Here is a 25,975-nt window from a genome sequence, read left to right as displayed (position 1 = left end):
CTTCCCTTTGACATGCCGCTTAAGATCCACCATCTCCGCCGCCATTCTCCGGATGACGGCGTCTTGGCCCCTTAGCTTGTGTTCCAAACGTTTGGCGTGCGATTCTCTCCGCTGTTTGTGACTGTCTGGACTCCAAGAATGACTAAAGCTTCTTCCGCGCTTATCCCGCGCGTCTCCTGAATGTCCTCCTAGAGAAGTCTCCAGGTCCGCCATCAGAGGATTGGCAGGGTGTCCTTCTCTTCGTCTAACTGACTCCGGGCTAACTCCGTCAATGGCGGACAACGGAATCGCTTCGTTGTTCGCCATGGACGGCGATCAGATGAGTTGGGAATATAAGGTTTTGTCTATCAACTTCCCATAGACGGTGCCAATATCATATACATCATTAAAGCTTAGAAAAGCAATGAAGGCAACCACAGGACAAAATGCACTATATATATCAGATAGCTCATTTACCTTGGCAAGGAAACCAAATTGACCAAGCATACGAGTGCTTACAATATCCAACATGGTCACATTCCGTTTCACGACAATGCTAGTTAGTACTGCCTGGAATTGGAATTGTGCATAATTTAAGCTGTTTAAAGTTTCCTATAAAATAATCAGTTTCATTTCTGCAGAGTTTCATGCTACAAACCTTACTCATATCTCTTGTTCTGGTGATGAGTGTACCTGGAGCCTTAGGATTGTAAGAATTCTTAACCCTAACAGGAATATCACCGTTTCTTGCTGGCCCCATGGACTGTGGATGCAGGACCTGTAAAAGCACAACAACAATGCATCTAGCAAACTCATTTCATTTATCACCCAATGGAATTTATCAAGCAACTTCCAATTTTGTCAAATTCTGCCAACTAGCAAGTATTTGGGATGCATTATGGATTTACAAACATGTCAACTATACCAAATTGGCATAATAAAAAATACTATTACTAAAAAACAACGCCCAATTAATACACATTAATGTGTGTTTGGAAGGGAAAAAATTGGATACACACCTAACCATTGACATAGTACACAAAGTGGTTGCCTCCAGACTTGAACCCATAACCTCAAAAATACTATTACAAAAAATAAATATTTGAGAAATTAGAGAAATAATGAAATGCTCAGTGAGAAATATTTCATAGCTACTAGCTAGCACTTCGTAAAACACAATGTAATTGCCCAGTCTGACTCGTTATCGGCAATCAAAAGTCTACAGTTTATATGGTAAAAAAAAGGAAACCAGATTTTTATTGCCAGTAAAGAATTATGGTCAAGTTAGGAGCTGACTTCCACAGTTATTAAATTTTATTAAAGTTGCATAAAATACAACTAGATGTAGATTAAGAGAACAGGAATGAATAATGCTGAGGATATATTTTGAACTAAAACTTGATGGCTGTTTCCAGATAATTGGCATCTAGTTTTTTCTTATTCCTTAGACTTTTTTTCTCTTGTTTTCTCTGGTTAAGTTTATTCCTCATACTCTGGGTGAGAACTTGGACAATTAAATCAAATTATCAAGCCGGAACCATATTCGGAAAGCCCCTACCAAGAAGATTCAGCTGAAAACTCAGCCAGTGTGACGAGTTCAGAACAGGCCAAACATGAAAAATAACCTAACATAAAAATAAAACATTGCGTGCAAGAGCAAATTACAAGAAGAGCTTGGGCCAGAAAATTGTATACCAACAATGATGTTTTCTGATAGTCCAATAAAAGGTAGAAGGCCATTAAATGATTACCTGAGCACCAAAATACGCAAGCTCTGCTGCCTCTTCAAATGTTAGATGTGGCACGGGTTCTGCGAGTGGATATATATTAGGATCACATGTCAAAACACCATCAACATCCTTCCGCACCTGAAAATGTTTGAAAAATAGGCTTTTATTTGTCAAGAAACATCGTACTATGGATATTCTAGAATCTGAAAGAAATTTTCATACAACTTGAGCTCACAAGAAAACACTTTCACACATTGTTCCATACATGTTCATATGCTCACATACTAGTTAATTATGTTCATGTACTTTTGACATATATTTAGTGTAAACAGTGACATGAATTCTTGCAACCCAAGTGCTTTACCAATGGTTGTGGCGGTCAAATCACTACCACCCCTACCCAATGTAGTCACTGCACAAGATCTCCGGCCCTGCAATCATAATGGTTAAAGAATATCATTACTACAATCCCTCATATGGACAAGTTTCAGGCAGATAATGACTCCTTCAAAGTAGAAAGCTATAATGGAATTGGAGGCAGGAGGACCTTTCCAAGGTAGCCAATAACAATAGGAATTACAAGATCACTAATCCAATCGCTGTGTAACCTCTTCGCAACAGTTGGATAAGTTGCTTCCAGAATATCTGCATTTGTGAAGTCATCTGTTGTTATGAAACCAATATCAAATGCATCATACTGCAAAATGATAGTGTCATAATTAGTCATGATCAGAGAAATCATTAACAAGGCACTTAAAAGTACAACAAACATTTTAACCAGCAGGAAGAGCAATAGAAAAATGTCAATATTACATGTGTTAAATAATACTGAAATTATTTAACCAATTATCTAAAAGTTTAACGGAATGAAGTAACTAGAAATTACAGCCTTCCAATAGAGTTTGTTATACCAAAAAGAACAACTTTCCAGGATGGTTCATTAGAGACGTTTCATTGAGGTAAGACTATTGCCTTTGCTACCAATATGGCTTTCATTAAACAAACAAGAAGTAATCATCAATATCTTGCCTTTGTTGCTTACCAAAAATCATAGCAAACAGACAATTAATCACAGAAGATTTAGGTATTCTTCATGCTGAAAGATTGAATGCAGCAGCTTTAGATGTAACATGTTATGCATAATAGATTGATAATATGGTATCAAGAAGATCAAGCCTGCTCAGACAATGACATACATGCACAAGCGACATCCCAATAGACAAATTTACAACATAATTCTTCATTGGAACTCAAGAAATCAATAAACATGCAAGAAGAAGAAACAGATTCAAATGCAACACAATTTACAGTTGTAAAAACCAATCACAATATTAAAAACATACATAGCCCTTTCCATTTTTGTATCACACATAATCTTTTCCCTTTTGGTTTAACTAAACCCGTCTCGTATAAGAACAAGCAAAAATTGTCAATTAATACCAGGCTTATATATAAGTCTACCTCAAATTTAATATAAGGGGATTAAGCAAGTACTAAAACATCGCTTAAAAAATAATAATAATAATAAAGTAAGAGATATTGAAGGGACTTTCACATAAAATCAGAAAATCATAGTGTTTGACCACAAATTAACATAATACGAAAATCATAGGCCTAGCAGCATTGTTCAATATGGAATTGCTTCATTATTTCATTGGCCATTGAAGAATACAAATTTTCATAAACTAGAGAGTCCTAGATAATGATCAGAAGACAAATACCTGGCGAGCTTTAACACCAATTTTATTTAAATATGCAGCAAAAATTCTTGTTGACATGCACTTCCCAAATGAGACTAAGTAGTCTTTTGTGCATGAAGTCAACTCTTTGACTTGAGCAATTGCCTTCAGAAGTTGATCCAATTCATCTAGGTGTGCTGTAAAATATTTTCACAAACAAAACCTGACAAACCAAACATACATAAGCATACATGAATGTCATCTGAACAGGCATGTGGTCCAGGAACAAAATTTATTTTATAGCCAGTAAATAGATATTGGGCAAATCAAAAGTCATCATTAAAATGGAAAATGTTAGTATTTAATAAAATTGACATTAGGTTATCAATGTCGTCTTATTTTTATAAATGGCTATACCTCAGTGCACTTGTTTTAGTGGTGAGATCTATTATTACAGAACCAGTAGAAGAGATCAATAAAGCTAGCATATTCGTCCGTTGAAGAATAGCTCCCTAGACAAAAATTTGAACCACTTGTTTTTTAACCATTTAGTTTTCAATTTTCAGTTTATATTTACAAAAATTTTAAAAACTATTGTAAAAACTTGTTTGATAAATTTTTTGGTTTATAAATAATTCGTCTCAGTTTGTAAATTTGACAAAAAATTGTAAACTCAAAAAATGAGTTTGCGCTAGTTTTTAAACTCAAAAAACGCGGAGCTACAGTAAATCAAACCATACTCTCTCTCTTCCTCTCTCTCTCCGCAGCTCTTCTCTCCCTCCCTTTCTCACCATCGCTTCCCATTACCCTCCACCGCTCTACCACCACAGTTTCTCTCTCTCTCTCTTCTTTCTCCTCTCTACCTCCATTAACGTTGACACCACCATAACTCTAATGCCACCGTCGACCGCGTCTTCTCCATCGACTACACTGTCGTCGGTCGCTCTCTTCTCCTATGCCTCGCTCTCTCTCTCTCTCTCTCTCTCTCTCTCTCTCCCTCTCTATTCTAAACACCCACCGCACCACCTCTCTCTCTTCAGATCTAGACTCTACCGCCTCAAATCTGGACTCCATCGTCACTTCAGATCTCTCATCCTCCATGCTCAACTCCACCGCGGATGAATGATGAATCTTAGAGCTCGGAAAGCCACAGCTCTATATCGATCACTGCAGCTCCACATACATCACCGCAGCTCCAGATTCGTTGCTCTTCTAAGGCTTTGATGGGGTTAGAGTCTGATCGGGAAGAGATGAGGATGAGAACGACGGAGGACAAGGCGGTCTGCGGCGGAACCGGGCGTGATTGGTTTGGTTCAACAAAGGGATGACTTTTTTGAACTTAGAAAGAGTGAAATCGATTGGGTTTGTATTGCTATTGTTGGTGTTTTGATCTTGCATTAGATCTCTAATGTATGTATACACCATTGTTGATTTTTTGATCTCTAATGTATGATCCCATTGTCATAAATAATAAAACATAAATATAAATATTTTAGGCCTTAACAAACATGTTTTTTAGTTTATGTTTTTAAAATTATTTAAACATTTTGTTCAAATCAAACACGTTTGTAGTTTATATTTTTCTAAAATAAACAAAAATCAATTTTTAAAATTTATGTAAACATAAATAAAAACCGTAAACATTACCAAGCGCTACCTTAACATTATTGTGAAGCAGTTTTAAATTACTATCAAGCAAGAACCTATTCTCTACTGCTAACACATCAACAATTGAATTTTGGAATACTATTTGTGCACTTTAATTTTCCCAAAGGTGAAGTGACTAAAATGTTCTCCAAAGAAAAGTTATAGAATCTCTCCAGAGCTTGTAAGTGGTGACACTGGATTAATGAGAAGTTAGTATATTATAGTTTTTTTAGAAGAGAGAGTAAAAATATCAATGACTACATAACTCAAAAGAACTCATATCAACAAAGAACAACTAATTTTTTATTGGAAAATAGGAACTTACTAGAAACAATGAACTTGTCAATACCGCATTAATATCTTTTGTAATAAAAACTCTGATGAGTGAAAGTATGATCTTATGAATGGTTTATTGGTATCATATTTTGGGGGCGTGATAGTAACATTTTTTTTCTGTGTTTGGCATGTACATATTTTGAGATATGTTTTTCTTCTATAATATGAAGTTATTTATCTTTGCCAAATAAAAAAATAAAAAAATCTGAATGAGTAACCTAACCTCGTAGCTTGGGGAGGGAGGGAGGCATGACTTCAAACTTCCATTCTAGGATCATTTCTTGAAATTGTAAGAATAGGAGCAAAGGAAAATTGTAATCAAACATCACAACACCACCACCATATCTCTCTAACTTAGATACTACCAAAATCCCATTTCCATCCAAATTCAAAGTAACAAAAAAAATTACAAAACATCAGGTCTTTTTGCTCCAAATACTCAATTAAAAAAAAAAAAAACAAAACAAAACAAAACAAAATAAAACAAAACAAAAAATTAATTCTTCTTCTTATTGTTGTTGTTGTTGAGAAGATCGTCAGGGACGACCTTGAGGAGCTTCTTGTGCTTAGATTTGGCAATCTTCTTGAGCGTCTTGGGATTAGTAATCTTCTGCAACTTGGTCCCAGATCTGAGAATGTTGTCTTGCTTCCTCTTGTCCCTCTCCTGTCGCTTCTTCCTCTTCTCCACCTTGTTGTGCCTGATCTCCTCCTTGAGCTCCGTTATTCTCTCGGTGTATGCCCTCTTGATCTTCTTCTGCTTCAACCTCTGCTCGTACGTGGTGTTCTTCCTAGTCATGTACACTGCCGACGCTCTGTGTGTCCTCAGCTGCTTCCACTTCCTCCCTGATACCTTCCCTGCTATTACTCCATCGTATGTAGGCTTTCCGAACACCATCGACTTGTCTAGGTTATCTGAAGATGACACTGCTTGTCTCTTTGACTGTGTCCCTTCTTCTTCTTCTTCTTCTTCTTCTTCTTCTTCTTCTTCTTCTTCCACTTCCATGGAGGCATCGTCTTTGTCGTTGTTTTGAGATTGGATGGATCAATTTAGGTCTTCTTCGGCTTGCTTAGATCTTTTTCTCTTGTGTGTTTTGCCTCCAAATCCTTCGTCCAGGCATCTGAAATCGATTGCGCACGCCATTTTTAAAACCATAACGTTACCTCCCAACCCTAACTTGTTTGTTTCATTCATATTATATAGGGGGCGGAGCGGGGGGGTTTTCACATCCATGGCGCTGTTTGGGAAGTGTTTTTTTTTTTTTTTTGCTAAAACACACTAAAAGACAAAATTAGTTAAAAAATCAAAAGAAATAAATCTAGACAAAATATCACATTAAATTCATAATCATTTTATTTTTTTCTCACAAACATCACATCTAACTACAAAAAAAAAAAACTCAACTATCTTTCCAAACACAAAAATTTTAACCTTCAAATCCTTCGTCCAGGCATCTGAAGTTGATTGTGCATGCCATTCTTAAAACCTTAACGTTACCTCCCAACCCTAACTTGTTTGTTTCATTCATTATATAGGGGGGCGGAGAGGGGGGTTTCACATCCATTCTGGACCTACTACATCTCCGAGAATTCACAACAAAAAAATGCGTCCAAGCGCATAACTCATGGATAGCACCCAAGCCCATACACCATACACCTTGGACACTCATACACAAAGTTTAAAATTTATTTAATTTTAAATAAAATATTTGCATCAATTAGACCTACTTATTTTTAATTGTTATCAAAAAAATATATATATAACTATAAAAACACTGTTACATCTCACCATCGTCGAACTTCCATTAAACGGTTACCGGAGACTCGCCGAAATATTTAACATCACCGGGGAAGTACGCCGGAATGTCCAGAATATTCGTTGAACGTCAAGAATATCATCAGAAACTGACCGGAATGTCCAGAATATTGTCCAAAAAAAAAATAGAGAAATTATAGTGAAAAAAACATAGCAAAATGTTCCAAATATTGATAAACTGAAAGGAAAAAATAATAATAATAATAACAACAACAAACAACAATGGAAAAAAAGAATATATTATTTTTCAATTTTTGTAATTTTTTCCAAATAATCTCTAATATTGATCAAACTGAAAAGTAAACTTTAAACTGTAAAATGTTACAGTTTCAAAACATGATTCTATTAAGTATTTATTATTATTAATCAAATTGAAAAACATGTTATGAAATTGTAAAATTTTACAATTTTAAAGAATGTCATGAAACTGTAAATTTTACAGTTTTAAAGTATGATTCATTTCAGTACAAAAAAAAACTGTAAAATTTTACAGTTTTCACCGCCTGTAACTAAAACTTAAAAATAATAGGTTCATAACTTAAAGATTTTCTCCATTAAAATAGGAAAATAGAAGTATATAGCAAAGAAAATGTAGAAAAATTGAGGAATCGAAGGAAAAAAACAGATATAAAGAGAATATTGTACTCCAGCAACTATTTTTGATTTAGATCTAGTCAGATCTCATGTAGATCTGAGTAGATCTACATCAGATCTGAATAGATCTACTCATTTTCTTTACCGGAAACTCGTCTCTTTCGCCGTCGGTGAAGGTAAAGTAAGGAGTCGATATTCGATGGTTGCTGGTGAACTCCAAGCAATGATGGTCGTTGGTCACCCAATGACTTTATATTAGAGAGAGAAAGAGAAAAACCAAGGCATGTTGTCGGTCACCAAAAATCAGGAAGAGAAATAAGTAGATAAAAACATAGAGAAAAATGAAGAAGAAAAATATGTAGTGAACTTTTGAGAGAATTCAAAAGATTGTGAGACTACGGAGTTGTTTGACATTGGCTAATATAGTCAACTTTTTTAGATTGAGACTTTTTTAGTCTCGTTTGGTTTTTGTTTAAGGACTTTTTTTACTTTTGTGAGAGAAAAAATGTAATGATTATGGGTAAAAAATGATATTTTGGCCCCGTTTGGTAGAGCTGCGGGAAAGTGATTATACCTTATAGCTTAACAGCTTATAGCTTATAACTGTGAACATAAGCTGATTTTTGACTTATAAATTAAGCTTCCCCTCCCCCACTCAAAAAATAAGTTGATTTTTGACTTACAAAAAGTTATAAACTGTATTGTTAAACTGAACCAAACACATCAAAATAGCCTAAATTAAGCTAAAAGCTGAAATAAACTGGAAATAAACCCTACCAAACAATGCCTTTGTCTTATTGACTTATATAACTTATTTTTTTCTTTTTGTAGTTTTTTAATCCTAAATTGTTAGCCAAACGAGCACTAAATAAGCTTATCATCTTTTAAATAGAATTTCTAAGTAATTTACCCATTCACCTTCTGATCCAGTTAATACTAATAAAGCTTACCACATCTAGTTAATCACTAATTTTAGGATTGGTTTGGAGTGTCCTAAGAAAGTGCACTTTTTATCTTTTTACGAAAAGATATGCAGAAAAGTAGAGAGGTAATGTGATGGAAAAAAGATAAAAAAATGAATTATATAATCTATGCCAAACCAGCCCTTAGTGATTTTACTAAACATGTCCAGGCAAGATGAAAATATATAGCTTTCTTACAAATAATGCATTTTAAATTCTCAAATTGCTCTGTGATTGGGGAACGAGGAAACAAAAACATGAGAGGAGCCAAAGCTTTTTCGTAAAGAAAAGTAAAACACAAAAATCGACGATAATCAGATAAAACTACCATCTCACAAGTGACGCTTATTTTTTTTATTTTTTGTGAATTACACACCTATGTGAAAAGATTATTTCAATTCTATAATTAAATCTCGTTTGACAACGTCACTTTTTAACTTAGAGGTGTTTTAGAAAGTTAATAAAAAGTTGACTTTTGACTTTTTACCAAGTTTTTTGACTCTTTTGGAAGTGATTTGAAAAGTTAGTAAAAAATTGACTTTTTTGATTTTTGATTTAATATTTTTTAAAAGTGTCACATCACTCTAAAATGACCAAAATATCCTTACTTTTTGATTTTTGAATTAATTAATTAAAATGTTCCAGAGGATAGTTTGATAAATTTGGATGTTGCTTTTTTGGGTCTTCCCAAATGAGATTTTCAGTGTTTTGGGATGGTTTGACGTTTTTGAGCAGCACACAAAACACAGCTTTTTGTGTGTATGTTGCCAAAACGACACTTAAAAGTTAAAAAATTATTAAAAAAATTAAAAAACCACCAACTTATATAAAAAAGTCAAAAATTCTTTTTTCTCTTAATTTTTGCACATCTTTTCATAAAAAAATTAAAAAAATCATACCAAATATACTAATTTTTTCACATCATATTTTAATCAAAAAATTACTAAAAAATATGTTCTCAAACGAAACCTTTAGGCCTCATTTGAGAACTGTCTCGTTTAGCCAAAAAGTCAAAAAATTACTAAAAAAGTCAAAAAACTAACAACCTATACCAAAAAGTCAAATATTCTCTTTTCTCTCTACTTTTTACACATCTTTTCTTAAAAAGTCAAAAAATCATCCCAAACATATTAATTTTTTTTAGCTCATATTTTAACCAAATAACCAAAAAATTACTAAATTAATTTTTTCCCAAACGAGACCTTAATTTATGTATAAGTAGAAGAACTGTTTAAACCAAACCAAAAATAGCAAGATTTTTAATAAGATTTCATTACTCCGGACCCACTTCTATAATTCAAATAGTCCATGTTATAAATTTGTAGCCACAGGATCAAAACTATCTCTCTCTCTCTCTCTCTCTCTCTCTATTTCTTCTCTTCTCTCACTGTTTCTTTCCCCCGTTTCTCATCTTCTTCTTTCTTCGTTCCGCATCAATTTGGTATTACAGCACTATTATTGTGTGCTGCATCACCCACCAGTCACTGCTGATGACCAAATGAATTGTTTGAAGAAATGAAAAGAAAAAAAAAAAAAACAAACAAACTATTTGAAATAATATATATCTAGTTGCTTACCCCCAAAAAAAAAAAAAAAACTTTGATCTAGTTATGAAACAACCACAGGAATCTAAGACGTTGCAAGACATTAAATATGTCTGAGATCCATGAATAGTTCCCATACTACAGCTTAAACTACGGTAATAGTGAACCAGGCTTAAAATGTAACCATATCTAGAAAGACAACAATTATATTTGATCACGGTCCAGAAACCAGTCAACATCCATTTCGCAAAATTGGGACAGAAACATTCTGAGATCCACATTCCCGATCTACTTCGGAGATATCACTCCCAAAAAAGGCAGAGTGCAGAGCCCTCACACATTGTTCTGCTTCACTATCATGTACTATCAGTGAGATGTTAACCTGGTTGGCAACAACAACAACAACAACAACAACAACAACAACAAAAAAAACAGATGTCTTAAACAGATGATGAAATAAAAACGTGTTGAAAATTATCTTCCACAAACTCAGGCCATTAAAACAACATTCAGTGATTGCATGTCTGCAGATACAACAATAAAATGGGTCCAACCTACAGTTAACAGATGAGAACAAAACACAGTTCTTGATAATCTGTTTTGCACACTCAACTTCAATGGAATGGTGTGCTTGTTTGTGTTTCTTATATATTTGGATTCGTTTGTGTGTATAGTGAAAGCTGTCCAATCTCTTCAAATCAGATGGTTCATACTTATTGCCTCCGTACTTAAGAAATAAGTAGTTCTAGGTCTTGGATCGCTGAACATATGCCTAAAGGTCATGGTGCTTAAGACCTGTGCTTAGGTTCTGAAAACTAAATTACCCCACACACAAAAAAATACATGCAAGAGAACAGGATATGTAGTTATTATGTCTAGATACCTTGGATGCACCTTGAGATATCATCTGAACATTGACCCCATTGGCACGAAGAACACAAAAAGCCTGCCAGAAAATGCACCCAAGAAACAAGAATTGGTACCACAACCAAATAGTTATAAGCAAATGAGAAGCCAGATGAAGGTTGAATACATTTTCTTTGGAGTTCCCCCAGAAAAGGGTCAAGAGAGTATTTTCAGAAATTCAACAGGTAAATTAACCGACTTGGAAAAAAAATTCTGATCTAGAAGTGTGTTAGCAAACCACAGCACAAATTGTTCTTCAGTAAAATTTCATATAATCACTCCCAAAGTTGACAGTTACAAATCCAAGCTATAAAATACCTTTCTTTATCCAAAAATATGTTAGAAATATGGGGTTTAGGAAGATCAATATGCATTATTGTGTAAAAAATAAAATAAAAAGAAAATTAAGAAAAGCAAAGAACAAGAAGGAGAAAAATTACTCATGAGAAGCGTAATCCAGACGAGTCCTACCAAAACACAAAATACCACAAAAAACAAGTCCAATGGGACTCAAAACAGAATTATATGCTACAGTACCTTCTCTAATATCAGTGACGACCTTTGAACATTCCCAATAAGAGAGATGATTGATCTGTGCTGAAGGAGATTTACAACTGCAATTTTTTCAAGTTCTTCCACAACATGGTCAAGCTCCTATTCAAAGAAGATGAAACACCAAATAAGGAAATAAATTCACAGTTAAAGCATGAAGCAAAAGTCAAACCTTAGCACTATACCCAATGCTGGAAAGATTGTAAGCATAAGGTGTGCATGGTGTATTTGATGAAGTTTAGGGTCTCATGTTATCACACTCTTTACATACAGTACCAACATGTGCACCCATTAAAGGAGTCCATGCATTCAATGAGATCATCTGTGTGGTGTGGGGGATGAAAAACAGAAAAGTAATAAATCTAACAATACAATAAGCACAATATCGTACACTTACCTGCTGAATCAGTTCTCTGCTCCAGAGCTTTGATGGATCCAATGTCAAGGAAATACTAACTTCACTTGTAGCTACAACATCTACAGATATGCCCAAATCTTCAAAGATTGAGAATACCTACCATGCACATCATTAAAGCTTAGAAAAGCAATGAAGGCAACCACAGGACAAAATGCACTATATATATCAGATAGCTCATTTACCTTGGCAAGGAAACCAAATTGACCAAGCATGTGAGTGCTTACAATATCCAACATGGTCACATTCCGTTTCACGACAATGCTAGTTAGTACTGCCTGGAATTGGAATTGTTCATAATTTAAGCTGTTTAAAGTTTCCTATAAAATAATCAGTTTCATTTCTGCAGAGTTTCATGCTACAAACCTTACTCATATCTCTTGATCTGGTGATGAGTGTACCTGGAGCCTTAGGATTGTAAGAATTCTTAACCCTGACAGGAATATCACCTTCTCTTGCTGGCCTCATGGACTGTGGATGCAGGACCTGTAAAAGCACAACAACAATGCATCTAGCAAACTCATTTTATTTATCACCCAATGGAATCTATCAAGCAACTTCCAATTTTGTCAAATTCTGCCAACCAGCAAGTATTTGGGATGCATTATGGATTTACAAACATGTCAACTATACCAAATTGGTATAATAAAAAATACTATTACTAAAAAACAATGTCCAATTAATACACATTAATGTGTGTTTGGAAGGGAAAAAATTGGGTACACACCTAACCTTTGACACAGTACACAAAGTGGTTACCTCCAGACTTGAACCCATAACCTCAAAAATGCTATTACTATAAATAAATATTTGAGAAATTAGAGGAATAATTAAATGCTCAGTGAGAGAGATTTCATAGCTACTAGCTAGCACTTCGTAAAACACAATGTAATTGCCCAGTCTGACTCGTTATCGGCAATCAAAAGTCTACAGTTTATATGGTCAAAAAAAGGAAACCAGATTTTTATTGCCAGTAAAGAACTATGGTCAAGTTAGGAGCAGACTTCCACAGTTATTAAATTTTATTAAAGTTGCATAAAATACAACCAGATGTAGATTAAGAGAGCAGGAATGAATAATGCTGAGGATATATTTTGAACTAAAACTTGATGGCTGTTTCCAGATAATTGGCATCTAGTTTTTTCTTATTCCTTAGACTTTTTTTCTCTTGTTTTCTCTGGTTAAGTTTATTCCTCATACTTTGGGTGAGAACTTGGACAATTAAATCAAATTATCAAGCCGGAACCATATTCGGAACGCCCCTAACAAGAAGATTCAGCTGAAAACTCAGCCAGTGTGATGAGTTCAGAACAGGCCAAACATGAAAAATAACCTAACATAAAAATAAAACATTGCGTGCAGGAGCAAATTACAAGAAGAGCCTGTGCCAGAAAATTGTATACCAGCAATGATGTTTTCTGATAGTCCAATAAAAGGTATAAGCCATTAAATGATTACCTGAGCACCAAAATATGCAAGCTCTGCTGCCTCTTCAAATGTTAGATGTGGCACAGGTTCTGCGAGTGGATATATATTAGGATCACATGTCAAAACACCATCAACATCCTTCCACACCTGAAAATGTTTGAAAAATAGGCTCTTATTTGTCAAGAAACATCGTACTATGGATATTCTAGAATCTGAAAGAAATTTTCATACAACTTGGGCTCACAAGAAAACACTTTCACACACTGTTCCATACATGTTCATATGCTCACATACTAGTTAATTATGTTCATGTACTTTTGACATATATTTAGTGTAAACACTGACCTGAATTTCTTGCAACCCAAGTGCTTTACCAATGGTTGTGGCTGTCAAATCACTGCCACCCCTACCCAATGTAGTCACTGCACAAGATCTCCAGCCCTGCAATCATAATGGTTATTGAATATCATTACTGCAATCCCACAAATGGACAAGTCTCAGGCAGATAATGACTCCTTCAAAGTAGAAAACTATAATGGAATTGGAGGCAGGAGGACCTTTCCAAGGTAGCCAGTAACAATAGGAATTGCAGGATCACTAATCCAATCACTGTGTAACCTCTTTGCAACAGCTGGATAAGTTGCTTCCAGAATATCCGCATTTGTGAAGTCATCTGTTGTTATGAAACCAATATCAAATGCATCATACTGCAAAATGATAGTGTCATAATTAGTCATGATCATAGAAATCATTAACAAGGCACTTAAAAGTACAGCAGACATTTCAACCAGCAGGAAAAGCAATAGAAAAATGTCAATATTACATGTGTTAAATAATACTGAAATTATTTAACCAATTATCTAAAAGTTTAGCAGAAGGAAGTAACTAGAAATGACAGCCTTCCAATAGAGTTTGTTACCAAAAAGAATAGCTTTCAAGGATGGTTCATTATAGACGTTTCATTGAGGTAAGACTATTGCCTTTGCTGCCAATATGGCTTTCATTAAACAAACAAGAAGTAATCATCAGTGTCTTGCCTTTGTTGCTTACCAAAAAGAATAGCAAACAGACAATTAATCACAAAAGATTTAGGTATTCTTCACGTTGAAAGATTGAATGCAGCAGCTTCAGATGTAACATGTTATGCATAATAGATTGATACTATGGTATCAAGAAGATCGAGCCTGCTCAGACAATGACATACATGCACAAGCGAAATCCCAATAGACAAATCTACAACATAATTCTTCATTGGAACTCAAGAAATCAATAAACATGCAAGGAGAAGAAACAGATTCAAATGCAACACAATTTCCAGTTGTAAAAACCAATCACAATATTAAAAACATGCATAGCCATTTCCATTTTTATATCACACATAATCTTTTCCCTTTTGGTTTAACTAAACCTGTCTCGTATAAGGACAAGCAAAAATTGTCAATTAATACCAGGCTTATATATAAGTCTACCTCAAATTTAATATAAGGGGATTAAGCAAGTACTAAAACATCGCTCAAAAAAATAATAATAATAATAATAAAGTAAGAGATATTGAAGGGACTTCACATCCTAAATCAAAAAATCATAGAGTTTGACCACAATTTAACATAGTACTAAAATCATAGGCCTAGCAGCATTGTTCAGTACAGAATTGCTTCATTATTTCATTGGCCATTGAAGAATACAGATTTTCAAAAACCAGAGAGTCCTAGATAATGATTAGAAGACAAATACCTGGCGAGCTTTAACACCAATTTTATTTAAATATGCAGCAAAAATTCTTGTTGACATGCACTCCCCAAATGAGACTAAGTAGTCTTTTGTGCGTAAAGTCAACTCTTTGACTTGAGCAATTGCCTTCAGAAGTTGATCCAATTCTTCTAGGAGTGCTATAAAATATTTTCACAAACCAAACATACATAAGCATACATGAATGTCATCTAAGCAAGCATGTGGACCAGGAACAAAATTTATTTTATAGCCAGTAAATAGATATTGGGCAAATCAAAAGTCATCATTAAAATGGAAAAAGTTAGTATTTAATAGAATTGACATTAGGTTATTAATGTCATCTTACTTTTATAAATGGCTATACCTCAGTGCACTTGTTATAGTGGTGAGATCTATTATTGCAGAACCAGCAGAAGAAATCAATAAAGCTGGCATATTCATCCGTTCCTTGAAGAATAGCTCCCCAAACAAAAATTTGAACCACTTGTTTGGTAATCATTTTGTTTTCAGTTTATATTTACAAAAATTTTAAAAACTATTGTAAAAACTTGTTTGGTAAATTTTTTAGTTTATAAATAATTGGTCTCAGTTTGTAAATTTGATAAAAAATTGTAAACTCAAAAAATGAGTTTACGTTGGTTTTTAAACTCAAAAAACACGGAGCTACAGTAAATCAAACCATACTCTCTCTCTTCCTCTCTCTCTCCGCAGTTCTTCTCCCCCTCCCTTTCTCACCACCACTTCCCCTCACCCTCTGATGCTCTACCGCCACGGCCTCTCTCTCTCTCTCTCTCTCTCTCTCTCTCTCCATTAACGCCAACACCACTACAACTCTAATACCACCGTCAACCGCATCTTCGCCATCGACTACACTGTCGTCGGTCGCTCTCTTCTCCTATGCCTCCCTCTCTCTCTCTCTCTCTCTCTCTCTCTCTCTCTCTCTATTCTAAACACCCACCGCACCACCTCTCTCTCTCTTCAGATCTGGACTCTACCGCCTCAAATCTGGACTCCGTCGTCGCTTCAAATCTCTCATCCTCCATGCTCGACTCCACCACAAACGAATGATGGATCTTAGAGCTCTGAAAGCCACAGCTCTATATCCATTACTGCAGTTCCGAATCCATCACTGCAGCTCCAGATTCGTTGCTCTTCTAAGGCTTTGATGGTGTCGGAGTCTAATCAAGAAGAGATGAGGATGAGAACGACGGAGGACAAGGCGGTCTGCGGTGGAACCGGGCGTGACTGGTCCGGTTCAACAAAGAGATGACTTTTTTGAACTTAGAAAGAGTGAAATCAATTGGGTTTGTGTTGCTATTGTTGGTGTTTTGATCTTGCATTAGATCTCTGATGTATGTATACACCATTGTTGATTTTTTGATCTCTAATGTATGATCCCATTGCCATAAATAACAAAAAATAAATATAAATATTTTAGGCCTTAACAAACATGTTTTTTAGTTTATGTTTTTAAAAATTTTCAAATATTTTGTCCAAATCAAACGCTTTTGTAGCTTATGTTTTTCTAAAAATAAACAAAAATGAGTTAATAAAATTTGTGTAAACATAAACAAAAAATGTAAAAGTTACCAAACGCTACCTAACATTATTATGAAAGTAGTTTTGAATTACTATCAAGCAAGAACCTATTCTCAACTGCTAACACATCAACAATTGAATTTTGGAATACTATTTGTGCACTTTAATTTTCCCAAAGGTGCAGTGACTGAAATGTTCTCCAAAGAAAAGTTATGGAATCTCTCCAGAGCTTGTAAGTGGTGACATTGGATTAATGAGAAGTTAGTATATTTTAGTTTTTTTAGAAGAGAGAAAGTAGAAATATCAATGACTATAGAACTCAAAAGAACTCATATCAACAAAGAACAGCTAATTTTTTATTGGAAAGTGGGAACTTACTTGAAACAGTGGACTTGTCAATACCTAGCTCATCCATAGTCCTAAAAATGCAAATTATGTCCAATAAGAACATTTCTACAATATAAAATACAACTGTGATTTTGGTCATCCAGATGGGGGAGGGGGAGGGGGAGGGGGAGTTGAAAACGAAAACATACCAACCTGAGATGCAATTCTTTCACACAGCTCAACTCATCAATATCAGAGACATTGGAAATGCCACAACTGACGGCCTTTTCTCCAGCCTGTTACACACATACAAATATCAGTTGGCATCTTTTTCAGATGATAAGGGGAAAAAAAGAAGAATAAAACATGAATGTGTATACCAGTAAAAGTTTGTTAGTTGTCTTTCCCATAGCTGAAAGAACTATCACAGGCTTTTCTTCTGGGAATTTAAGAATAAGGTCAGCAACCTCTCTCATCCTGTCAGCTGAGGCCACCGATGATCCACCAAACTTCATGACGCATGTCAGCTCATTCAAGGCCCCATCACAAATTTGATTTTTGGTTTTGTTCCTCTTAAGTACATCAACAATTCTTTCCTCACAACTCACTCTTAAAACTCTCCAACTACGACAATTCTGTACGATTCTACAACGTAATCCAGAAGCAGAAGCCACAGATGTAGCAAAATGAAGATGCTTCTGGGATGACAGAAGTTGGCAATCCAAATGTCTCCTTGAAAAAGCAGGTTGAGGAGTTTGGACTCCAAACAAATGCATTGCAATTTCCATTCCTTAATTGACTAAAAAAAAATGTCACTAAACAATTCTATCAAAGAGCTAATGAGTTTCTCAAATAAATCAAAGGAAGTTATTTCGACAAATAAGAGAAGTTGGGGTTTGCAATCAAAACACAGAGTGAGAGCTCCAAACGCATCACCTGCGACAGAAATATTGATAGATCTAATCAAGGAACAATTTATTTAATTATTAAATGCCACGCACTTGCAAATATTTTTCTGTTCATCTGCCAAATGACCTGACCATAACAATGGCTTGATTGAATTAATTTAAAAGGAACACCAAATAAATTTATAAACTAACAGAACAAATTACGATTATATGCTGTTTGGTCGCAGAGAAAACGAGCAAAAATACAGTGTTTGAAAATGTTTCATGTAGAGCTCTAATTAACAAAATATTCGCTACAAATAAATAAATAAATATATCTATATATATATATATATATATATATGTTAATGATAGCGACGGTTAGATAGGGGATATTCCTTCCTTTATTAGGATCTCAATAAACAACAAATGAAAATGTGAGATTGGAGATTTCAATCTCATTTCCTTTGCTGCATTTTCTTGCGAAGCAAAGAAGGAATGTAAAGGTACCTTCTTGAGAGGAGGCGCTTAAAACACAGAGAAGAGAGGTCTAGGGTTTTCTTGTAGTATCTTCCTCGATTCCTCAAAGTCTCTCTCTCTCTCTCTCTCTCTCTCTCTCGTTCTCTCTCTGTGGTCCGTTTTACAGCGAGCGAGCTATGGAGCTCTGCAGAAAATGTGGGTCACAGCGGCCGGCGGCGCCCTCCGAATCATAAGGGAAATGCTATGGTGCATCTCACACAAAATGTATGCCTGCGTTTGGTTGCGTTTTGTAAATGTGATTTGAGAGTATGAGTTTTATTTTGAGTTTGTGTGTTGTAGAATTATGATTTGAGTGTGGAAAATTTATTTGGTAAAGAGTTTTGAAAATAGTTTTGGAAAAGAGATTTGATTTGAGTGGGGAATTATTGATGTGACATTTGATATGTAATACAAAAATTTACAACTCGTAACTAAACATACAACTCAAAATTATTTTAAAACACATAAAAAATTTTAAAAAATTCAGAAAATATTTTTCCCGAGTATGTAAATCAATTGCCAAAAAAAAAAAAAAAATCTGGAATTCAGGGGACATCCGGGTGGACTTCCTCAGGCAAAATTTTGACAAAAAACGCGGTCTGTGCATCAGAATTCTCTGCAGAGAGTGTGGAAAATTTATTTCAAAACCATAGCCAAACATTATACTCAAACACACGTGTAGAAAATTAATTACAAATCACAACCAAACAGAGCCTATAATTTTACTACAAAAATTTATAATATTACAATAAAATGTGTACATGCGCTATAAATTAACATAATTAAATATATTATAATTAAAATTTTGTTTATCAATTATATATTTTAATTAAAAAATTATTATAAATTTTTACATTATTCTCTATTTTTTATACATCATTCATAAAAGATTAAAAAAAATTAAAATAATTTGCTTACAAACGACGCCTAAATCACAAATTTTTACAATATTATCTATTATATAATTAATTTTATAAAATTTTATAGTAAAATTATACATTTTATATTTTGATATTAAGTTTAGATGAATTTATATTAATCTTTTCATCATATTTGTTCTACTATTTCATCTATAATTTTTGTTTTAGTTACATGATTCCCGTTACCCATATATATTACTAATATTATCATAATATGTTAGCAATGTAATAATTTGTTAATATACTCAATATTTACACTTTAATCGCAATATTATTCTTGATATGTGTATTTACTTATACTTTTATTAAGGCGTATTTAGGATGTGTTAAATAATTTTTTTTTTAAGTTTAAAAGTTATAAAATATGTATTTATTTTCAGTTTAAAAAAATTAAATATTACATCAAATTTTTTTAATATATTAACTTTTCAAACATATTAATTTTTTTTTAACATATTAAAAAAATAAAAATAAATAAAACTATTCAAAGAAAAAGACATATGCCAATAATGTTTAATAACATTTTTTAGTGCTTAAAACTGAATTAATTAAGTGATAATCAATAAAGTCTATTTGATAATCATAATTAATATCACTTAAAAATTTAAGCGTTTTTTAAAATATAGGCTAAAACTTAAGAAAATTTTAAATCATATAAACCTTACTTAATTCTGACTGAATTAATAAATATTAAATATCAATATCGATATATGTTATTATAAACTTATTACCATCACCGCTACTACTAGTACCACTACCGCCGCCGCCATCGTTACCACAACCACTACCATCATGTCACTATCACTGCTACCATTATTACCACCACCACTATGTCATCACTACCGCCACCGCCACCACCATCACTATTATCACCACCTTCATCACCATTATTATTATTGTTACGAACATCACCATCATTTTACTACTACCATATATTATCGCTACCACCACCACTACCATCACCACCACCGCCACCACCACCACCATTATGCCACTCCTCTACCACCACCACCACCACCACCATCATAATATAAAAATTAAAATATATAATTTAAAAATAATAAATTTCTAGTTTTATGTTATACATATCAAACAATTTATTTTTAATTTAGCACTTAAATTTTTATTAAATAGTTTTTCAACTTAAAAATTTCAAAATTTAGTTTTTAATACTTAATTTTCAATTTCTAATTTTATCAAACACTACCTACCTCTTCTAATTATTAATTAATTCATCTAAGTGGTGCCAATGTAATACTTTTTATACATTATAAATTTCTATCATTTTGGGTATTTTTATCACTAATGCTTGTGTTTTTTTAACATGTTTGAATTTTGAATTTGTTTTATCATTTTCCTAATCTAACATAAAAATAAATAAATTATACTTCATTTTCGTATCATATAATTTATTTGTTTGTTTTGTAATACTCCATTTAATTTGCTACGTTCATGATGAATCCAACGACATGTGGTCGGTCCGGTGTGACGCGGTTCTCGTAGATTGATTGTCCCTTCATTTTTAACTTTTGTGACGTGAATTTATGTGGGGCTTGTAGAAATTTTATTTTAAAATTATTAAAAATATTAATATGTAATTAAGATTAATTTTATTTACAACTCTTATCACACACCATCATTTACCATCATTCCTGACGTAAATTTGAGATACAACGGTATTGGAAAACACCCAAAAAAATTACTGGTATGTTTGGTTTGGTTTGGTTTCGAGGGAGAGTAGTTTTTAAAAATTATTTTGGAGAGAGAATTTAGAAATTTTTTTAATTTGTTTGATTGTGTATTTTGAAAGTAGTTTTGGAGTTTGTAATATTTGATATTTTGTTATAATTGAGTAGATGTGTGTGAGATAAAAAGTGATTGAAAATAAAAGAAAAGAGAGAAAATGTGATCAATTGATAGGTAAGAGAAAGAAAGTAATTTTAAAAATTATTTTAAAAAATTTACAAATCAAACAAATTTTTTTAAATTTTTTTTTCAAAATCACTCTAGAAATTTAAACCAAACATACTCTATATATTTTATTTATTTTTTTATAAAAAATGGTAGTGATTTTTTTATAAAATTATATAAATTAAAAAAAATACCAAATAAATAAATCACAAACACCCACAAAGTGTGGGTCCCAGACTTTTGTGTAGGTGGGGTGGGAAAGCACGAGGCAAGCAGGGAACGACAACCGACAAAAGACCAACGACTAATCAGACCGCAATACAAATTGGTTACATTAACCTGGGGTGCTGCTGTCACAGCAGCAATTTGCTGTGCTCTCGTGCAAGATTTTTTTCGAGTCTTTTTTTATAATTTAAATTATTCATATTGTGAAATTTGGTAAATAGATTACTCACGTAAAAAATTAAATTAATTGAAAATCTATAACTTTATAATAAGAGTACATTTGTTTTTAAAAAAATAAATAGTTAACATTATCTCAATAATTTTTTAAAACAATTTGAATATGATCATAGGGTTATGGATTTCTGATTAACTTGATTTTTTGTATAAATGATATACTCGACAAACCTTACAATATGAACGATGTAGATCATCGAAAAAGATTCGGAAAAAGTCCCCACAGACTCACAGCAAATCGCTGCTATAACTTAGTCACAACGGCAGCCCTAGGTCTGATGTCTGACTAATATCGCACTTGGATACTATTACTAGGGGTGGAGAAACGTCGGGAGCGGACAGGATGGTTTTGGGCAATCAGGCACTCTATGGTAAACGTTTTTGTGTCTGTTCGATTCTAATATCAAGTTTTTATGTCTTTTCTAGTCTGTTTTAAAAAATAATTATAAATTTTAAGTCTACTTATCAAGTTATCTATTAAAAAAAATTAAATTATTTTATAATCACGTATTATATTTCTTAAATAAATTAAGGGTTAATTACATTTTTACCCCCTAAACTATACGTGTTTTGTCTATTTGATCCCTTAACTATTGATTGTGTTTCTATAGTGTCTAAACTTTAAGAAAGTATGTCTGTCAAGTCCAATTTGTGTCTACCGTCCAAATCATTAACGGAATAGCGTTAGTAAAGGGCAAAAGGGACATTTTACAGACAAATAAAACTGGAGGGAATGTTCCCGCTCAGTCCTCTGATATATACCCACATATATATACAAGAACAGCCATGTCTACGGAAAAAACACAAAAAACAAAAAACAGAGCATAAAGAACACAAAGAAGAGAAAGAGGAAGAGCAATGTACCGGATGGATGCAATGCATTGCTCATGTAACAAAGCTACTGTGATGAAGACATCTTGGACAAACTTCAACCCGGGAAGACGATTCTTATGCTACGAAAGATATGGGCTTAATGGGAGAGGATGTAGATTTTTCCAGTGGTTTGATGTACCTATGTGTGACTGGTCAAAGCAAGTTCTACCAGGACTCCTATGAAGGATTACTAAGATAGAGGATAAAATATCAAAGATGAAAAGGAAAGAGAAGATACTCTGGGTTTGTTTGGTTGTGTCTTGGCTTATCACCTTAGTATTGTTGTTGTAGAAGAAGATGTTGATGGCTGGCAGGTTGTGTAAGGCGTAGTAAGGTTTGTGTGAGTGGAATGAAAATGGTTGATTATTTCCTATGTAATATATTTGTTAAGGTTGTTGGATATGTAATGAATGGAAGGTTTCGTATGGAAAATTTGTGTGCTCAAATCTTCTATAATGGTTAATTGTGTTTACCAACAAAAAAAACAAAACAAAAAAAAAATAAAATAACAAATCAACCGCCCTCTCTCCATTTAAAGAAAAACATCATCAACATTTCCATTCATAAAAGTTTTAAGTTCATTTTCATTACAAAGACAAAAACACAATCCCACATTACTAAATAGTTGACATGAAGTTCATTGCAAACACCAAAAACAATCCCACATTACTACTGTGTTCTCCATCTCTTCTTGGATGTGCCTCCCTTGGTTGGTGCTGCCCTTTTCAGTCTTGATGCTTGAGTGATAGAGGTTGCAGCAGCAGGTGGTGTTGGTCTTATAGGCATTAGAGCTTGACTTGCAAAAGTTGCAGCAGCAGGTGGTAGCCTCATTAGCATTGGCTCTTGACTTGCAAAAGCTACAGTAGCAAGTGGTGGCTTCCTTGGCATTGGCCCTTAACTTACAAAGGTTGCAGCAGCAACAGGTGGAGGCCCAATGATAGAGCACATTGGAGGCCTGACATCACTTTCTCCTGTTGTTGTATTGTCCTGTTACAAAGCCCAACATGTATCATAGTTAGTGATCACCAATTAAATGAAAACAAACAAATGTTGTGGGCTTTACTTACAGAGGGTTGAAGCTCTAATTTGCAAGTCCTAGTGTTGTGGCCCTTCTGTCCACATCTTCTGCAACTCAAATTCTCCTTAGCTTTGTAGGCTTTTTACCTTTAGATACCTTATCTAATTCCCTCCTTCTTGCCTTCTCTTGGCCTTCCAGGCTGCTTAAGGTATTTTGGGGAAAGCACTGGTTCTTTCCATGATTTCTCCCACATCTCAGCACCATTCATTAGGCACATCATGTGTGTGTAAGCCTTCAAAAATGCATCTTTTTTGTACCAATAATGGACATAATCCTCAGGTTGTTCCATTGATGTCCAAATGACAGATATTGCATGTGCACAAGGGATTCCTGTCAACTCCCATCTTGTGCGGGAACATGTCTCCCCCTTAAGGTCCACTATAAACTGATCACCATACATTCCTCTTACTTTAATTTTTCTCTCTCCTGCCAATGCTGGAATGCATGCAGCTACATTTGTCTTTATTTTTCTCCAATACCTTGTGTATCTTAGGACCTATGTTATTTTGCGACTTTTGTGCATACTCTCTTCTCTTAACCAACTTTTCCATCAAATACATTCTAATTCTCTCAAAACAAGTAAAAAATGGCTTGTCCCTAGCAAATAGAATGGAAGCATTCAAAGACTCACATAGGTTGTTTAACAGAATGTCACATTTTGCACTGGTACCAAAGTGGGACCTGGTCTAATGAACTAGATCCTTGGCAGCCAACCATTCATATGCCAATTTGTTCTCCTTCTTTAATTCTTGCATTTCAGCACTGAACTTGCCGACATGAGTTGTTCTAGATAAATTCCATAACCTATCCTTCAAGTTTTGACCTCTAAACCCATCTTTCTTGAAATTGTTGTGTAAATGTCTTATACAATGCCTATGTTCAGTGACTAGAAGCAAATCAGCAATTGCTCTCTCCAAACCCTACAATCATCCAAATATACATATCAAAAAAACAAAAAACAAGATTAGCTACAAATAGATTAGTGGTAAAATAATAATATATTAAAATAATATATTTTATTTTGCCTTTTGCTTATCAGAGATTATGGTCCATTTTGAAACCAAAACTAGTTGCCCAGATTTTGACCTGTCCGCTCGAGCGGGGGTTTTGGCGCTCGAGCGGGAATTGCACCCATCCAGTATTTTCTGTGCAGTGTTGGACGCTCGAGCGTGGGATTGGCCGCTCGAGCGGGGTTGTGTGAGTGACGCTCGAGCGGGGAGTTGGAAGCTCGAGCGATGACCTAGTTCTGTAAAAGTTCTGGGAGTGTGTATTCGACGATCGAGCGGGATTGTTGACGCTCGAGCGGGAGTCTGTGAGTGACGCTCGAGCGGGGTGTTTGACGCTCGAGCGGGTCGACTGGGTTTAAGTTCTGTGTTTTGACTTTTCAAATCACTTTTTCACTTTCTCTTCTCTCTCCTACTTTTCCAAAAACACCATTGTTGAGCCTCTCACTCTAGAACTCAACCTTCTCTCTAGGTTTTGATCTAGTAGGAGTGATTTGCTCATCTTTGGCCTTTACAAAAAGGTTGTTGATCGTCGAGGGCTACATTTTAATATGAAAATTTCAAGTTTTGGTGCACGTTGGGTTTTGTCATCTTCTCCTTTGAGGCTCCGAATTTGAGGTAGGGATATCCTACTCCTCTCTATGGATTTTGTCTTTAAATTTTGGTATTTTGTGATGTTGGGGTTGGTTTGGTAATTTTGTGAAAGTTTGGGGCTCTTGTGTTATTTTTACAAAAGTTGGGGTTTTATTTATAATAAACCTAGATGCATGTTTGTCGTAGAGAAGTGAAATAAATGTTGAATCATTGATGAAAATGGGACCTAAGGGTTGAAATGGTAATTATGGAAAATGACCTAATTACACCGTTTGATTAATTGGGATAATTAATTGTGAGAAATGAGGAAATGAAGTGAAAATGTAGAGATTGGAAAAGTATGGGGTTAAAGGGTGTAGTTGAATTATTTATCACTCACCGAAATGAAGTGTTGATTAAATATCCATTTGTGCATTTATTTTCTGTTTAGAAATAACTGCTTTGGGCTATCGGTGGAGGATAGTCGTGATTGTTGTAGACAATGCATGATGATTAGGCAAACTGAAACTAATCACTCGAATGTGTCATTGAGATTGACGATTGAAAGA

General features: G+C 34.2%; 3 protein-coding genes across 5 annotated transcripts; all 3 read right to left on the bottom strand.

Annotated features, from left to right (window-relative positions):
- Window positions 1-315: 315 nt before the first annotated feature.
- LOC114318462 (aspartokinase 2, chloroplastic-like) lies at window positions 316-4,192 on the bottom strand. Its single transcript, XM_082924138.1, has 7 exons — window positions 4,180-4,192; window positions 3,431-3,585; window positions 2,257-2,406; window positions 2,046-2,140; window positions 1,731-1,869; window positions 638-757; window positions 316-549 (listed from the first exon to the last, which is right to left on the bottom strand). The coding sequence occupies exons 1-7, from the start codon at window positions 4,190-4,192 to the stop codon at window positions 316-318; spliced, it is 906 nt and encodes a 301-aa protein (XP_082780264.1).
- A 1,538-nt stretch (window positions 4,193-5,730) lies between these two features.
- LOC145789960 (uncharacterized) lies at window positions 5,731-9,977 on the bottom strand. Its single transcript, XM_082867714.1, has one exon. The coding sequence runs from the start codon at window positions 6,372-6,374 to the stop codon at window positions 5,868-5,870; it is 507 nt and encodes a 168-aa protein (XP_082723840.1). The 5' UTR covers window positions 6,375-9,977; the 3' UTR covers window positions 5,731-5,867.
- Window positions 9,978-10,288: 311 nt separating this feature from the next.
- On the bottom strand, window positions 10,289-18,840 carry LOC114312242 (aspartokinase 2, chloroplastic). 3 transcript variants are annotated; one of them, XM_028258486.2, is made up of 14 exons: window positions 18,580-18,840; window positions 17,563-18,118; window positions 17,396-17,478; window positions 17,234-17,274; window positions 15,320-15,474; window positions 14,143-14,292; window positions 13,931-14,026; window positions 13,616-13,732; window positions 12,524-12,643; window positions 12,343-12,435; window positions 12,140-12,256; window positions 11,728-11,844; window positions 11,168-11,230; window positions 10,289-10,666 (listed from the first exon to the last, which is right to left on the bottom strand). In XM_028258486.2, the coding sequence occupies exons 2-14, from the start codon at window positions 17,968-17,970 to the stop codon at window positions 10,517-10,519; spliced, it is 1,710 nt and encodes a 569-aa protein (XP_028114287.1). In that variant the 5' UTR covers window positions 17,971-18,118; window positions 18,580-18,840; the 3' UTR covers window positions 10,289-10,516. The 3 variants fall into 3 exon arrangements, with proteins under 3 accessions (XP_028114287.1, XP_028114414.1, XP_028114350.1); XM_028258613.2 differs by having other exon boundaries at window positions 17,563-17,972; window positions 18,580-18,809; XM_028258549.2 differs by having other exon boundaries at window positions 17,563-17,981; window positions 18,580-18,804.
- Between the last annotated feature and the right edge of the window lie 7,135 nt (window positions 18,841-25,975).

Source organism: Camellia sinensis, chromosome 4 (assembly GCF_055761805.1).
Source record: "Camellia sinensis isolate YWXY chromosome 4, ASM5576180v1, whole genome shotgun sequence".
NCBI lineage: Eukaryota > Viridiplantae > Streptophyta > Magnoliopsida > Ericales > Theaceae > Camellia > Camellia sinensis.
Note: the sequence above shows the minus strand (reverse complement) of the source record. Positions and strands in the feature narration are given on the sequence as shown.